The sequence below is a fragment of the Stomoxys calcitrans genome, chromosome 3 (assembly GCF_963082655.1).
Source record: "Stomoxys calcitrans chromosome 3, idStoCalc2.1, whole genome shotgun sequence".
In the NCBI taxonomy this organism is placed as follows: domain Eukaryota; kingdom Metazoa; phylum Arthropoda; class Insecta; order Diptera; family Muscidae; genus Stomoxys; species Stomoxys calcitrans.
In genome coordinates this window covers 194,177,160-194,194,698 of record NC_081554.1, presented here as the reverse complement: position 1 = coordinate 194,194,698, position 17,539 = coordinate 194,177,160, and the positions used below count along the sequence as shown (strand labels likewise).

Genomic DNA, 17,539 nt, shown 5'->3' with positions numbered 1-17,539 from the left:
TGTAAAAAGTAATCGTGAAAATACTGTGATTTTTACTGGTAAACACAAACTTGTTTGAAAAACTTTCGAGGATAGTCGTTATGTTTTCGCGATTACTTTTTTGGAACACTAAAAAAATCTCAATGATATCAGAATACTTTATTATAAATTGTTCACAAATTATGACGAAATGTCCTATTGAATAAACTCAGCAAGATTTCTTAAGACTGGTATTATACTCGGTTTTCGCGATTAATTTTTTAGATAATAGAGTTTGAAGCAAAAAAACTAGCTGATTTCATTTTGTAGTACATTCCTCTTAACTTATGGTTGGTATTCTATTCTGCTTTCGGAATAGTCGCGGAAATCTTTAATTGTTCCGCGAGCGGAATTTGACAGTTTTGTTTTTTTTTTTTTTCATACCAAAAGACGTTTTTTATCTGCACTTATGGTTTTATTATTTTAATAAATAAAATAACAAATAGAAAAAAACGAACCATTGAAACCAATAAAACAAAAATGATGCCGACAATCATGTCAAGCTTTGCCACTAAAATTTCTTTTTGACATTTTCCTAACTATAAACAGAGTACTACTTTTTCACCTATTTTCCGCCTTGTCCGACAAGTCATATTCAATATCAATTATCAAAAAAACGTAATTGTGAAAAAATATTGATTATCATAGTGAAAAGTGAACATAGTACCAGCCTATACATACATTAGCAAATACTTGCCGAGACTGTTAACAGCGCCATCTACCCTGTTTTAAGTAGCATCTAAATAACACCCTTGAAACAAAAGACAGACCTGATGGGTACAGTACAGTAACACATTTTGCTACACTAGGAGAAAAAACAGCACAGGACATGGGACAGCTGCGCTGCTGGATGTTGTGCGTGTCCGTAATAAAGGGATTTTCTTTTATCATAGCCTTGTATGAAAAGAGATTTATAATGTTAGGGGCCATGAGGGGCAGGTAAGCAGATGCAATTTCGGTTTCCTTACCAGCTGTAGCAAAGGAAAATAGACTTTGAGCACACACACACACTCACTTAATTCTTTCTTAATTACTACTACCTCACTTAAGATTTGTCGATAAGTAAATGTCAGCTATTTGACACATGTCACTATACAGCAACTCTCTGTCATTTACTAGCAAAGAGACAAAAGCTTTTGCGAAACCCAGCGGGAAATTGGAGTATGAAGTACATTTGTAATATATAATGTGTATAGTTCGTTTTAGGATTGACAAAGGATCTGACAAAAATCGCACATTGATTACCCCATATAATTCCATATGAAATAAAGATGGAATGTTATGTTTTTATGTTTGTATATGCCGATTTCTTTTAATTTTGGAATTTTGTTATCTGTTGTTACCGTCTTGACGCAGCAACAAACAAATGATTTTCATTTTGCTGTGCCAATATTTGATATAAATATTTGGGCGTTGCTTACAGAAAATATTTGGGCGTTGCTTACAGAAAAGTGTCTTTGGATCACAGAAGATGAGCTTTCCTTCTCTAAAAAAGGGTGCAACGATTAGAAATCTAATGTTTTCTTTTGTGTCTTTCGCAAGAGTCACCTCATAAAAGTTGAAAAAAGAAATGAGGGAACATAAAAACTGTAAAAACAATACAAGTAAAAATGGTTTTATCTATCTTAATCACTTTCATTGTTCATTCACAGCACATACACTTAAAATTCTTCCTGCTCTTGATTTTCTTTGTTTATTTCTTATCTTTGCCTTTTTAAAGAGGCACTTCTACTAAATTTAAACTCTGTGCCAAGGCGTATTTATAAGGTGGCCGCATCGGCTAATTGCTACAACAAAGCATCTTTTTTTGGGAACTTGATGTGTCAAAATATGTAAACAGGGCGAAGAAAATTCAATTCGCCTTAAATTTAAAATTTTTATTAATTTTTGAGTGTCAAGCAAATTTAAAAATTTTCCAGATTCGTATTAGCTTTAGAAGCTTTACCCACAAAACCACCAAGATGGCAGGTTTAAATAGTTTTCACTAGGTTATTGTGGCGGTAAAATAGTTACAAAGTGAATGCCTTTAACATAGAAGTGTATCTCGATTATAACCAGGGACCACACATCACATGGGTCAAATGCATGACTCTCTGGTGGACATGAGGATTTTTCCTGGACAGAGTTTATACGATGCTGATGAGCAGGATAATTTGCGTTCCACTAGCAAAGGGCTTAAATAGGAATATTGTGTCTAGAGCTCAAGGAAGGTTTTTGTACCCCTTTTTGAGGCTTTTTCAGGACATTTGGAAACGAAAGGGTTAAAGTTTGTTGGCTGACAAGCAATCGCAATATCAGGACTTTGACGTCGCACTGACCTCATAGCGGACTTACGCATTATAGACGGTTGAGCACCTATTGTGGCACTGCCTAAAATTGCGCGGGTAGATGAAGGGCTGGCTAAACGAACACTTTTTTTCCTATCTAAATTATTATCGGGCACATAGTGTTTTGAGCACCTATTGTGGCACTGCCTGAAATTGCGCGGGTAGGTGCAGGACTATGGCTAAACGAACACCTTTTTTCCTGTCTAAATTATTATCGGGCACATAGTCTTTTCGCCATTCAATAGGGGCTTGAAATGGCAGATTGGAGGGAACTTCTTAAGCCCGCCTTGCCCCATTATTGTCATGCATGTTGGCTTTTAATCTTCTTCATTCCAATGTCTGGCATTGCATTGCCTTCAATTTTGTCTGTGTTCTTCAGCGCTTTTTGAATCTTTTTCGGTGGCGATACAATGAATCTAAGTTCCCTGACAGCGATTAAGGTTGTTAGACGCGTTCCATTATATAACCGAAGCAGCAAACATTAAAATCAATTTATAAAATATTTATCTTAAAGCATATATTCAATTCAAAAATTAATTGACATATCAAGTTTCATCAGCTGTGCTGATGCGGCCACCTTATTAAATATGCCTTGATCTGTGCTTTGGATTTATGGCTTTATAGTACCAAGATTACATTAACATGTCAAATACTTTGTTCAACTATGTATTCTATTAAACGAACTAGCTTTCTTCGAACATGTAAAAAGAATGTTTCTTTTCCTTGGAGATCTCCCGTGCAAAAAATAACGTATTCTGGAATCAATAAGCTATAGAGGCTAACGATTGCCTCTCATATAGCATTGGGTACCTTTTCCCGCTGGGATATTTATTAAGGCAAAGCTTTTTTCGCTTGGCCATTAAAGGACCACCGAAGGATATTTAGTCTTGTACGAGATATAGCTTAGAAAACTGTCGAAATATAAAAGCTACGGAACCAAATGAAAAAACGGGAAAACGGATGAGCAAAACCCCAAAAAGAAAATGAAAGAATTAAAATGAATAGCAGCGTTTTGCAAAATATTATGCAAATACTTGTGAAATATTGAGTTGAGAAAAGAAATTGTAAAGAAAAGAGTGGGGTACGGTTTTGTATTTTGCAATTTAAATGAATGTGTATATGTTCCTTCTCGGCAGCCTATGAGCATAAAACATCATGCAGTGTACACAGCACAAAAAGAGCAATAACACAACATCGCAGGAGTAGAGTCAGTCTACTACCTTTTCTGTAAATGTTATATTTTTTCTATAGTATTCACACTCGAAGCAGAGGCGAAGTGAAAAAAATTGAAGTGATAAAAAAGTAAAAATCTTTTATGGCCCTTCCCCAAAAAGTTTGCAAAATGTAGATTAAGCAGCAAAAAGGAGTTTCCGTCAAAGGACTTGTCGTTTTCTTTTCCTGCATCTGTGTGTGCGTGCGCGTGTTTGTGTCTTTGTATATGTTATTCATCTTAAGGTGCCACCTTAGAGGCTTATTACTTTCTTCGTTGGAGATGATAATGATGTCGATAGTGATGATGATGATGATGGGTGATGATTGTGTTGGAGATGTTGGTTGTTTAGCATAATTGGATTAGATACTGTAGCTACGTGTGTTTGTTTGTTTTTGTCCTGTACCTAACAGAATAACATTTCTAATTCACAGCGAAAGTACTAACGGAAGGACTTATTAATAATTGATGTGTAATTGACATTTTGGCCACTTGATAAGTGACAATTTTGCAGTATGCTTGCCAGCTTCCTTCAAAGACAAGAACTAACAAATAGTTTCAGCAAAGGATCTTTCTTTGGCTCTAATTGTGTGTACTGTGCTATCGTACAACGTTTATACATATAAAAGCTAAGAATGAGAAATTGCCTCTTAATTGAGGAGATTGAACATGAATTTTGAACAAAGAAGTAAAAGCGTGTTAAAGCTGCTTTTGCACGATCAATCATGTCATATGAGCTGTCACTTTCTGTTTTCATAAGACTTTCGTTGTATGCGTCATATACGAATTGTCATAAACTCTAATTATTGTAGTTGATTGCAACCACGGTCAGCCAGTAGATGCCTCCACTTGATTATAATGAAGTCAATAGAAACGAACTTATTTTCGTGGCTCTGTTTCAGTGTTGAATTAAACAAATTCTTATGTTTCTGGGTTGGGACCAGGATTCACAGAATAAGGTTAAGCCAAGCGATCAGCCGATATACTTTTTTTTTTAATATTTGGCAGTACTTGGCATTGAGGATGTCAACTTGTTCTCTTTTTACATTCATTCTTTGTTTACGTTTTCTCCTATATGATGACATTTTCAATCGTCAGATTTGACATCCTTAATGATGTTTATGGGGCCTATCCACTTTATGTTTTTGCATGTGACCTAACCTTCTATTATTGAATTCTGGTTGGGAACAACTTAAATTTTATTTAGGTGATAATTGGAACGATGTTGATTGTCCAAGCGATGGTTGGAATGATGGAAAAGAGAGCTAGTCATGTTAATAAAGATTACAGACAGCTTTTTACAAATGAGTACTAAAACTATAGTTGCCATTTAGCTAAAAGTTTTGACATTATAACATGTACGTAGTTGTCTTATGACATGTTAAACTTAGCACATGTTGAGTTGTAAATGTCGTGTGATACAAACGAAACTAACATATGAAAATTTCTTTTCAAAATAGCACATGTAATTTTTTCGATTCTCTAATCGCGCTCCATTCCTTCTGGAAAAAAACAAAGAAATCAGCTGTTTTTGTTGTCAGTCGAATGAAAACAACCCCTAATTCGATTATTTTCGCGAATATTTGATTTAACCAGCTTTTTCACAATTTAAAAAATTTTTACGCATAAAAAAAACAGTTTTTGGTAAAAAGATTTCTTCGATAGCAAAAATGATGAATCGTATGTAAATTGACATTTTGACAAACATTTGCAATTACATGTGAATACGAAACGTGGCATGTCATAGGGCATCTACATGCCGTGTAATAGCGCCTTTAAGCATATACGTATAAGTAACCACAATGCATATGTATATTAAGAAAAAGATGCAGTACTGAAGAACAGTTAAATTGAAACAAGTAAATGCATGCTAAGTTCGGCCGGGCCGAATCTTTGGAACCCACCACCATGGATTCCGCAAAAAATTGATATAAACTAAATTTAGTTGAAGGGCATAATTTTATTCTAATACTAAACTTCTTCTAAAACTGAAAAAATTAAAGCTTCTAGGAATGGAACAAGGATAATCGAGAGGATAAAGTTATAGACTTATTTGGACTGTACTTGGCACAGTTGTTGGAAGTCCTTACAGAACACCGCATGCAAAATTTCAGCCAAATTGGACAAAAATTTTACATGGGAGCTGGTTGTAGACCGATTTGGACCGAACGGTTTCCAGGTGCTCAAGAATTCAAATCGGGAGATCGGTTTATAAGGGAACTATATTGGGTTATCAACCGATTTGAACACTATTTGAGACAGTTGTTGGAAGTCATAAAAGAACACTACTTGCAAAAATTGGACGAAATTTGCGGTTTCCAGGGACTCACGAAGTCAAATCGGAAAATCGGTTTATATGGGGCTATATCAGGTTATCGACGGATTTGAACCGAAGTTAACACAGTTGTTGAAAGTCATAAGAGAACACTATATGCAAAATTTCAGCCAAATCGGACGGAATTTTTGGCTTCCAGGGGCTAAAGAAATCGTGAGAATCGGTTTATATGGGAGCTATTACCGGTTATAGACCGATTTGCACAGTACTTGGCCAAGTACAGGGGCTCAAGAAATCAAATCGGGAGATCGGTTTATATGGGAACTATATCCAAACCTGAACCGATATGACCCATTTGCAATCCCCAACAACCTACATCAATATTAAGTTTCTGTACAAAATTTCAAGCGGCTAGATTTACGCGTTCGACCGCGTGATTGATTGTGATTTCGACAGACGGACGGATGGACGTGGCTAGTTCGACTCAGAATGTCGAGACGATCCAGAATATATGTACTTTATGAGGTCGCAGATCAATATTTCAATCTGTCAATTCGGAAGATAGGGCTATATGGGAGATATAGAAGGTTATGGAGCGATTCGGACTATACTTCGTACATCTGTTGGAGGTCTTAGGAAGAGTCATGTCTAAATCAGAGAAATTTCTTTAAATATATGAAACTTGTGCTCAATCGAATCGGCCTATAAACTGATATAGCCTCCATGTATCTCGATTCCCGAAATAGATTTCTAGAGCTCCTGGAAGCCCCAATTTTCACCTGAATTGGCTGAAATTTGACATAAAGACTGTTTGTATGACATCTACCATCTGTGTTAAGTATGATACGAATCGGTCTATATACTGATATGCAAATGAAAATTTGCCCATGAACATTCCATTAAGGAACAGGGGTAAACTTCTTACATATAATCGATTCCGAACGGCGTGCTGCAGTGCGACCCCTCTTTTGAAGAGAAGTTTTTACAAGGCATAGTACGCCACAAATGTCGCCAGCATTACAAGGATGAAAATTTTATGATGATCTCGCCAAGATTCTAACCCAGGTGTTCGGCGTCATAGGCGGACACGCTAACCTCTGCGCCACGGTGGCGCTATATTCTAATATATCCTCCCTTTAATACCGATAACCCGATGAGGCGTGTTGAGACCATGGAAGACGCAATCAATTTCCGATTTGACAGTTGTAAAATAACTTAAATAGAAAATGAGTTAATAAAGAAAAATTTTTAGCGGTTGTGGGTCATATTGTCCCGAACGGCCTTCGATACCATTTGGGGGTTAAGTTTTTTCAAATCGGTCTATGGTTCAAATCGGTCGATAACCTGATATGGCTGCCATATAAACCGATCTCCCGGTTTAACTTCCTGAGCCGCTAGAAAGCGCATTTTTTTAAATGTTACACAGTGACTTTTTCAATGCAGTATCTTAACTGCCAAACGTGCCAAACATGGTCTCAATCGGTCCATTACCTGATATTTCTCCCATATAAATCGATCATCCGATTTTACTTCTTGAACCTTTAGAGGGTAACCTTTAGGTAGTAATTCTTATCCGATTTGGTTGAAATTTTGCACCATGGCATTTGCTATGGTCTCCAACATCCAAGCCTGATATGGCTCCCATATCAATTCTTATCCATTATCCTTTGTTTGCCTATAGAAAGACACCGGGCAAAGAACTTGACAAATGCCATCCGTGCTTGAGGATATAAAAGATTCGTTACGGCCGAACTTAGTACGCTTTTACATCTTTTTTTCAATTTTTTTTTTTTAAATTTTCCCAAATGCCATCATTAGGAGGAAATAACCATCGTAGAAAATCATTTTCGGATGTGTTTCGGTGGTCACCTTTGAGAGCAGCCTCGAGACTTATTAATACCAGAATCGTACTCTAATTCCAAAGACCTTTCATTCAAGTTTGTCCGGATCGTTTATGTCCGCCTGGTAATTTTTGGAAGCTTCCACAAATACTTGCGGCCATCCAGAACTTTTGTCCCAAATATTAATATCCGATCCGTACTGTTCTACAAAAGACCTTTTATTTGAGTCCCTTATTGTTCCCATCGGTCTTCATGAACGCCAGCAGCTTTTTTAAGGATGTGGCAGCCCCAAAATTTAACGGCCTTATTCACAAAACTTTATGAAGCCTTAACTGAGGTTTATTTGACAGTTCTATAAAGGAAATATGTTACCACAACACTTAATGTAGATTTGAAATAGGTTTTCCAATCTACATTAAGTGTTGTGGATAAGGTCGTAAATATGTGACTTCTGTTTTTGGGTAACCATTGAAGCCTAGCCTTTAGATATAGCTGCCATATATGTGCTTACCACGATTTTCACTTGTAAGGCCTTTGCTATAGCATTTATCAATCGATCTTCTCAAAAATTTGCACAACGATTTACTCTATGGCTCCTACAATATGTACGGATTTTGATCGTTTTGGTAATTGTTCGGGCGAAAAATCGAAGTCAGTACTAGGCTTAAGGCACAAACAAAAATTCACAAAAATCGGTCCTCCCATCTCTGATATATCCGGGATATACCGCAAAATATTATAGAAACCTAGGAATAAGCCTTCCGGAAAATTAATCTCACTAATTCTTACAGATCTCTTCGCATAAACAAAGGGTGGGGCTAAAACTACAGACTTCATGTAATTTCCTATAATTTATCATGTCCTGCTGTAATATCCCTTTGTTACAACTGTCATTTCACAAAATCCTTTTTAAAGCGATACTTCTCGATAAGGGATATATGTATGTATGTATATACCTACACGCATGCATGTAAATCACTTTGCCCAATTACTGTAGAATGACTGAAAATACTAACAGTCTATGCTTAATGCTCTATGTTTCACGTTGTGAATGACAAAATGTAACGGAGTATTTACATACATATGTTTGTATAGGACTTGGTTATGTGTATGCCCGATATTTTTCACTGTCGCACACACTCACCGCAACCATCATCAAAACATGCCCATTTTCAACAACCGCCTATTTGTTGATATTCTTGGCATGGTTTGTTTCGATGGTATCACTCTCACTCACTAGATAGAATACAGGTTCGTTTGTATGTGTGGGTGTATGCTGCTATGGTAATATGAACAGAAAAAGATGAAACAATTTGATGGTGTTGCTTTTATTGGGGATTTCTGTCCAAAGTCCTTGAGAAACATTAAATATGCTTTTATGCCAAAGTCAAAGCTCTTTTTCTTTTTGGCAGTCAATACGTTGGTTGATTTTCAGTGTAATCCTTCTTAGGCAACAACAAAAACACACATATTACAACGGCAAAGACATGTAAGAGAGCAAGTTATCGAATGACAATTGGGGAGAAGACAAAAACCAAGCGAGGAAAGATGATAAAGCTTTGTCTCTCAATTACAAATAAACTCATGCTCACACACACACCTCGAAAATGCGCGGGTTTGTTTACACGTGAACAAGCGTTGACAGCGGTAGTTTTAACTTTTATTGTTCGTAATCGTAATCGCCTAATGGTCATCAAATATTAAATAGAGCCCAAGATTAGTAATTGTTGGTTTTTGGGGGAGGTGGGTGGCATATTGTCAGCTGTGTGCTATGTGTTGATATATCCAAAATATATATATACTAAATAATGACATATTACATAGATTTGCACCCTAGATAAACAACAACAACAACAGCAACAAAGATGCCGCTACATTGTAAAGAAAAGGTTGTGATTTAAAATAAAATCTCAAATACTTAAATTCTATGAAAGAAGATTAATAAGAAATAAAAATAAATAAAACGAAAACGAAATAAATAACGAAAACTCGCCTACAACACACGAATATACTCGCACGCTATGACAGAAAACAAACATCAGAATTGCAACAACATTGAAAATGGCCATTCCATTACAACCATCGAAAAGAGCCGCAAGGACGAAAACGAGTCCTCGGAAGGACCCACCGTGAATCTTCCCCATTCGGTTTTGAACAAGTTATTTACAACGTTTTATGTCAATCAAAGACGCGAAGCTTTAAAATGGTTCCTTGCCGCATATTTATGCTTTAGTATATACACCATTGCGATACCAGCCGATCAGACTATACAGAGTCGAAGTAAGTATACAATTTTCAACATATAACCAAAATATTTGTATGTGTTAATTATACAGTTAGTTGCCAAAATAGTAGGGTATCTTCTGTCACGGACCATGGCAACTCAAAGTAATGGTTGCTTCATCGTCCCACTAAATATTGCCTCAATCCCATGGCAGCCGGTTGTAAGTACCGTATTGGACACGTAACGGTTCTCGGGTACAGTATTGTCAGTCTTATTAATACTTTCTGAAAAAACCGCAATGTCGTCTAGCACAGCAATTGGGGCGATATCTTTAAGCACACCTTTGCGGTTAAACAGTCAAGTACAATTCCAAATATCTCCTTGGTGATCGAATGATGACTGCTGTTCGTTAGTTTATGTCAGCTCAGCCATTCCGGCCCCAGGAGGGGGATTTATTAAACCCTCTAAATATTTCCGGAATTACAAAAGAAGTGGGCGGGTCACTAGCCACTATATTTACAGCGTGCCTATGGCTCGGGTATCATCTTCGCAGTCCTGGCAGAAGGCAAGGCAACAATACCCTTGTTTATACCCAAATCTGGAGCGTATAGTCGACACCATGGTAGAGAGTAGGATTCCAGGCGAATTGGCAAAACAAAAAGGGCATTCGGCGGAGAGCATCTTTCGCGAGGTTGTGCATAAGATAGAGGAATCGTTCGTTACCAATATTTACACATTGACGGTGTGTATTGACATCGGTACTTATTCTTAGACCAGTACCATGTGGACGGGGTCTTTAGACCGAAAAGGTCACATGTAAAGTAGGAGATAGACAAATTGTGAGTTCCATGACAAGAACAAGAAAAATGTGCAGAAAGCACAGGAAATAATTTTACAGCCAAACCTATGGGTGACCAGCATTGATAGCCTTTTTCGTACCCTGAAGACCGATTTGGGCCTGTATGCTATGCGGACAATGTCATACAATTTATAAGGGGTGTTCGAATCAAACATGTAGAGATGACGAAAGGGTCTTGTAGATAGCATAGGACGCACAGCGGGATAGAACCGAAAAAATAGTACAAAATATAACGATGGAATGTTTACAGCTGAGGTGTTAGCGGAGTCGTGTGCAATTTTAAGGCCTAGGTTGTCCGGGCGGTGTAGATGTTATTAAATATATGTTTAGCCCAACGGACATCACTTTGTATTTTCATGCCCAGAACATCAAAAGCTTCTGATTGCTCAACATCTATACCGTTAATAGACAAAGATGATCGTAAAGGGTCAGCGAATCGTTTGTGTGAAAACAAACAGCACTAAGTCTTCCGTGCATTAAAATCTACTCGATTCATTCGAAATGGCCAGCAAATCCTGGCAGAGTGTATCATCCATAACCCGCCTCTTGTCCTCAAACTCTCGAAGACTCGGCCTATCGTCGAATGAGTACGAATGACAGAGATTACTGATCCACAGATCGTTGAGGAAAATAAGAAAAAGGGGAAAAATGCAAATTTTGCCATGAACACTCCACTAAGGAACAGGGGCAAACTTCTAATCCATCAATGAGTGCAGTCCGATTCAAGTTTAAGCTCAATGATAAGGGGCCTCCTTTTTATAGTCGAGTCCGAAGGGCGTGCCGCAGTGCGACATCTCTTTGGAGAGAAGTTTTACATGGCATAATACCTCACAAATGTTGCCAGCGTAAGGAGGGGATTCGAATCAAGGCGTTCAGCGTCATAGACGGTCATGCTTACCTCTGCGCTACGGTGGCCTCCGAGCCCTGGAGTACACCTGTGGTCGACTCGTTTAATGTGATCTCTGAGAAAGCCCGAAATAAATCGAACAAAGCCATTACCGACACCAAATGCGACAAGCTTTGATAGTAGTGCACCGTGCCAGACCCTATCAAAAACCTTGGATATATCCAGAGCCACAACCTTATACTCACCAAACTGGTGGATTGAGCTAATTCAACGTTCCGACAGAAGTGCCATGAGGTAGCCCGTAGAGCGAATTCTGCGGAACCCATACTGTTGGTCACTAAGAAGGCCATTAGACTCTAAATACCTCACAAGATGGTGATAGAGAAAGCGGAGCATATCGTAATTGACAAGATCTGAGCCTGGAGTCGTAAGTAAACTATTCGCAACCTTACCAAAACTGTTAGGTTGAGCACTGTCTTTGAGTGTAAAAAGGAAAATAACCCCTTCTCTGAGTATGGAGTAATCTGCATCATCCGGATGCCGGGCTATAGGGTGGATGAGAAAGCTGTTAGAGCCAGCCAATTGCACAGTCCAGGTTAATAGAGTAGCCCTGTGAACAGGTCAGAAGGACGGTGGAAACCTTTGGGGGGGCTTCTACTTAATGTAGTAAGAAGGATTTAAGTATGGCTTTCGGTTACGCGACATATACGACTAAGGGCGCACCTGTTTAAAATAGGTACGGCAAGTGACAGTTTGTGTGGGGGAAGATGATGAGACGTTGGAACACTTCCTATGTCAATGCCCAGTTTTCAAAGCTAACAGACTCTGACTTATTTTAGGCGTATAGAACGGAGAAAAATTAGGGAATTTGTGAGCAGTACGAAATTCCAGTGAACCGGTCGGAAAGACGGCGAAAACGTTTGGGGGCGTCTACAGAATGGTAATAAGAAGGATTTAAGTAAGGCTTTCGGTTACGGACACATACGACTTGTTGAAAACAGGTGCGGCAAATGACAACTTGCGTGAGGAAGATGTTGAGACGTTGGAACATTTCCTATGTCAATGCCCAGCTTTCAAAGCTAACAGACTCTGACTAATTTTAGAGGTATAGAATGGAGAACAATTAGGGATTTTGTGAGCAGCACGGAACTCCAGTGAACCGGTCGGAAGGACGGTGAAAATCTTTAGGGGCTTTTACTTAATGTAGTAAGAAGGATTTAAGTATGGCTTTCGGTTACGGGACACATACGACTAAGGGAGCACTTGTTCAAAGTGACAGCTTGTGTGGGGAAGATGATGAGACGTTGGAACATTTCCTATGTCAATGCTAAGGGGTATAGAATCGAAAACAACCTGATAATGTGGGGCATGTGGGAAAAACGACAAGACGTTGGTACATTTCTTATGCCATTGTTCGGTTTGCTGCTCACAGATACCGACACTTAAGGTGGTTATGATATCAGACTTGAACCAACTTAGGGCCATAGATTAGAAAATGATTATGTGCAGATCATTTAGGGGGCACCGCTCAGATACTTGCATTACTTAGTGCGCAGGACAAGCCGATAACTGGCTGGCATATGGTCCTTAAGGGCATGGGACGGGGCTTAGATCCGCACTCTTTTGTCACCCTAATGTAAGACTAATTGAGGTCATTTTGGCGCAGAGGTTATCTATGACGTTGAACGCCTGGGTTCGAATCCTTGCAGGAACATGAGAAAATTTTTCAGCGGTGGTTATCCCCTCCCCAGAAAGGTGTCTCTCTGCGGCACGCTGTTCGGACTCAGCTATAAAAAGGAGGTCGCTTATCATTGAGCTATAAATTGACTCGGACAGCACTCATTGATTTGGGAGAAGTTTGCCACAGTTCCTTAATGGAATGTTCATTTTTATGATCTTAATTTACCCGTCAACAATTTTGGCAACTTTTTAATAAGCTCTGATCCCATATCGCATACACGATTTATTTTCATTAAAGTATGGTATATTTTATGAATTTATCTGTTATTACTTATATATTTGTGATTTGTAATTTATATTTTATTAACTAAAAGCATGCTATATAACCTTGGATATAATTGCGGTGAGTAGTTGGCTGCTGATGTTCGCTGCCAGCAAATACGAGAGGGCCAAATCGAAAAAGCCACTGCACATTGCCCTGCTCATAGACAGCGCTCCAATTTTAATATGGGTGTGCTTTGTGTTGCACTCTGTGGTCTATTGCATCGCACAGCAGGTGACAATATCGGCCAGGTTTGTATAGCGCGACCACAACTTTTGACCAAATTTTTACCCCAGCTTTTTTTTAGGGAACTCCTGGGCTGGTCAATTTTATTTAATTTTTTGGTGCCCGTAAGCATACCAGTTCCTCTATATTACACGGGGTGTTTTATGTGCTTTGTAACATTTTTCGGCTACTATGCTCTAATCTACTTAACTTCACGTGATGATCCCATGTTCAATGAGATGGTAGGCCCCCTAACCACGCCAAAGCTGACCACAACAGCAACAGCCATCAACCAAAGAGACTAATTAAAATTTTTTCCTATTTATTTTTTGTGTGTTTCGTTTTCGGCTTGCCCTTCTTCGTTCGTTTGAAGTTAATGGCAAACATGGTTTTAGTTTCGTCAGCTTTAATAATAGGTTTAATTTACTACGACATGAATGCGGCCAAACAGAGGAGAGCTTTCTTGGAGGCCAAAAAGAGTTTGGAGGTTAAAATGATTATCGAGGAGGAATCGGCTGAGCAAGGTTTAGAGATCCGTTTCTAGGTGTATAGACCATAGGGGTACATAATCATATTCGATCTTCCTCCTTTTTGTAGAGCGTTTGCTGCTGTCGGTGTTGCCAAAGCATGTGGCTGAAAAAATGAGACAAGACTTGGGATCCACAAGTTCGGAACCATTTAAGAAAATCTATATGAGTCGCCACGAGAATGTGAGGTTAGTATTGCTGCCATCACCAGTCATGGCCTATGACTTGGAGGTTCTGTAATTCAGTTTGGGCCGCAAAACTGAATTACGGAAGCCGTATGTTGCTGTTCATAATCTAATTGCAATTAATTGAATTCTGTTTGCTATTTTGCTGAAAAGTATTTTGTATGCTGACATAGTTGGCTTCACCGCCATATCCTCGACATACAGTGCCCAGGATTTGGTGAAGATGTTAAATGAGCTATTTGCCCGTTTCGATAGATTGGCCGAGGTAATTTGTAATTACGTTAAAAGCTATGCTTGTGTGTGTGAGTGTCGTCTATTGCAAAGACTCAACCAGACGTTCTTATGTGCGTACGTACGTACGCTAACACGGCCAGACGGATAGACAGACTACTTCCGTTTGTATTTTATAACCTTGAAACATTAATCCTTCGGTTTCTCTCTGCTACTTTTTCGTTGGCACGGATATTTTATGTGACAGGGAAAGAAGAATGATTGGTTTACTTAATTTTGATTTGATTAACCTTTACGTTTACATTTTCATCATATCATCAGACATGTTATGGGTGTGTGTGTTGCTATATAATAGGGTGTGTCGAAACCTTTTCCAAGTAAAAGCGTGCTAAGTTCGGCCGGGCCGAATCTTATATGCCCTCCGCCATGGATCGCATTTGTCGAGTTCTCTTCCCGGTATCTCAGACATGTTATGGGTGTGTGTGCTGCTATATAATAGGGTGTGTCGAAACCTTTTCCAAGTAAAAGCGTGCTAAGTTCGGCCTGGCCGAATCTTTTATGCCCTTCACCAGGGATCGCATTTGTCGAGTTCTTTTCCCGGTATCTATGACATGTTATGGGTGTGTGTGTTGCTATATAATAGGGTGTGTCGAAACCTTTTCCAAGAAAAAGCGTGCTAAGTTCGGCCGGGCCGAATCTTATATGCCCTCCACCATGGATCGCATTTGTCGAGTTCTTTTCCCGGTACCTGTTTTTAAGCAAACATATGATAAAAGGAACAAATTGCTATGATATTGGAGCTATAATATCAAGTTATCGTCCGATTCGGACCATACTTGAACAGAATGTTGGAGACCATAGTAGAAGTCGTTGTGTAGAATTTCAGCCAATTCAAATGAAAATTGCCCCCTAAGGGGCCTCAAGAAGTAAAATAGGGAAATCGGTTCATATAGGAGCTGTATCAGGATATAGACCGATTTAGACGATAATTGACAAGTATGTCGAAGTTCATGAGTGATGTCGTTGTACAAAATTTCAGCGAAATCGGATGAGAATTGCGCTTTCTAGTGGCTCAAGAAGTCAAGATTCAAGATCGGTTTATATGGCAGCTATATCAGGTTAGGGGCCGATTTGAATTATACTTGGCATATTCATTGGAAGTCATAACAAAACACGTCATGCAAAATTTCAGCCAAATCGGATAATAATTGGAGGCCACTGTAGCGCAGAGGTTAGCATGTCCACCTATGAAACTAAACGCCTGGGTTCGAATCCTAGAAAGACTATCAGAAAAAATTTTCAGCAGTGGTTTTCCCCGAATGCTGGCGACATTTGTGAGCTACTATGCCATGTAAAATTTCTCTCCAAAGAGGTGTCGCACTGCGGCACGCCGTTCGGACTCGGCTATAAAAAGGAGGCCTGCATCATTGAGCTTAAACTTTAATCGGACTGCACTCATTGATATGTGAGAAGTTTCCTTAGGGGAATGTTCGAGGGCAAAATTTGCATTTTTGGATAATAATTGCGCTTTATAGAAGAAGAAGTCAAGACCCCAGATCGATTTATATGACAGCTATATCAGGTTATGGACCGATTTAAACCATACTTTACACAGTTGTTGGAAATCATAACAGAACATCTCATGCAAAATTTCGGCCAAATCGGATAAGAATTGCGCCCTCTAGTGACTCAAGATGTCAAGATCGGCAGCTATATCAAAACATGGACCAATATGGCCCATTCACAATTCCAACAGACCTATACTAATAAGCAGTATTCGTATAAAATTTAAAGCGTCTAGCTTAACTACTTCGAAAGTTAGCGTGGTTTCGACAGACAGCCGGACGGACAGACATGGCTAGATCAACTTAAAATGACATGACGATCAAGAATATATGTACATACTTTATGGAGTCTTGATTAATATTTCGAGGAGTTGCAAACAGAATGACGAAATTAGTATACTCGCATCCTATGGTGGAGGGTATAAAAATGGAAATTTGCAAGTGTCTACGAAAGCATATCAATGATTGCTGTTTTAATAAACTTGTAGCTCCTTTTCCGAACAACGTTTCTCAATTTATACGCCTGCTTGTAATCGCATCTACGAAGCAGCCAAACTAGTGCCATTTTCACCTAAAACTAGTGCCTAGTTCATATGCAATCGAAAGCGGATAAGTGAAGCGCTAAAAATACATCAATTTGGTTTCACTTATCCGAAATGTTCAGTTAAGCGTAGTTCGGATAAGTGAAATTAGTTTCCAGCTATGCGATATAAGCAAACTCGTTGCCATGATTCAAGACATGTTAGCTGTGGATTTATAGTTAGTTGGAAAGTGAAACACCTTGTCTCCAGATTTACTCTGGTAGATAAGAAACTGGCCACAGTCCGCATAAAGGCCAAATTCTTTCGCAGAAAGGAGTGGGAAATTGAAAGACATGAGTGTGAGCGAATCGAGATGTGCAGAGGTCAGAACGAGGTCCTGAAATTTTATCAAAGAATCATTATCAAACCGATGTCATTCGTATAGGCACATCCTCCTGCAAAGACAAGTAATCTAGAAATAAATACAGATACATATTGTGCTTTGGTTAAGGAGAGAACAATTTTCCAAGCTGCTAGTATCCGATAATGGCGGCGAAGAGGATACCGCCTGATGGTCCTAGTAGCAGTGCAAAATGCAAAATTTCCCCATGAACATTGAACTAAAGAACAGGGCCAAAATTCTCTCATATCAATCAGTGCAGTCCGATTCAAGTTTTAAGCT

The 17,539-nt window shown here is 38.8% G+C and overlaps 1 protein-coding gene across 8 annotated transcripts in view; it reads left to right on the top strand.

Moving 5' to 3' along the window:
• The window catches only part of LOC106084968 (adenylate cyclase type 3), a 33,143-nt gene that overhangs the window by 1,171 nt on the left and 14,433 nt on the right, over nucleotides 1–17,539 (top strand). Inside the window, exons 1-7 of one of the 8 annotated variants that reach the window (XM_059364822.1) lie at nucleotides 3,245–3,409; nucleotides 9,496–9,951; nucleotides 13,656–13,854; nucleotides 13,911–14,070; nucleotides 14,202–14,352; nucleotides 14,426–14,543; nucleotides 14,694–14,805. In XM_059364822.1, coding sequence (XP_059220805.1) covers nucleotides 9,693–9,951; nucleotides 13,656–13,854; nucleotides 13,911–14,070; nucleotides 14,202–14,352; nucleotides 14,426–14,543; nucleotides 14,694–14,805 — 999 coding nt within the window. In that variant the 5' untranslated portion in view covers nucleotides 3,245–3,409; nucleotides 9,496–9,692. Of the gene's footprint in view, nucleotides 1–3,244; nucleotides 3,573–3,621; nucleotides 3,648–9,495; nucleotides 9,952–13,655; nucleotides 13,855–13,910; nucleotides 14,071–14,201; nucleotides 14,353–14,425; nucleotides 14,544–14,693; nucleotides 14,806–17,539 lie in introns of those variants that run through there. The other 7 variants (XM_059364821.1, XM_059364819.1, XM_059364817.1 and 4 more) reach the window with 7 other exon arrangements.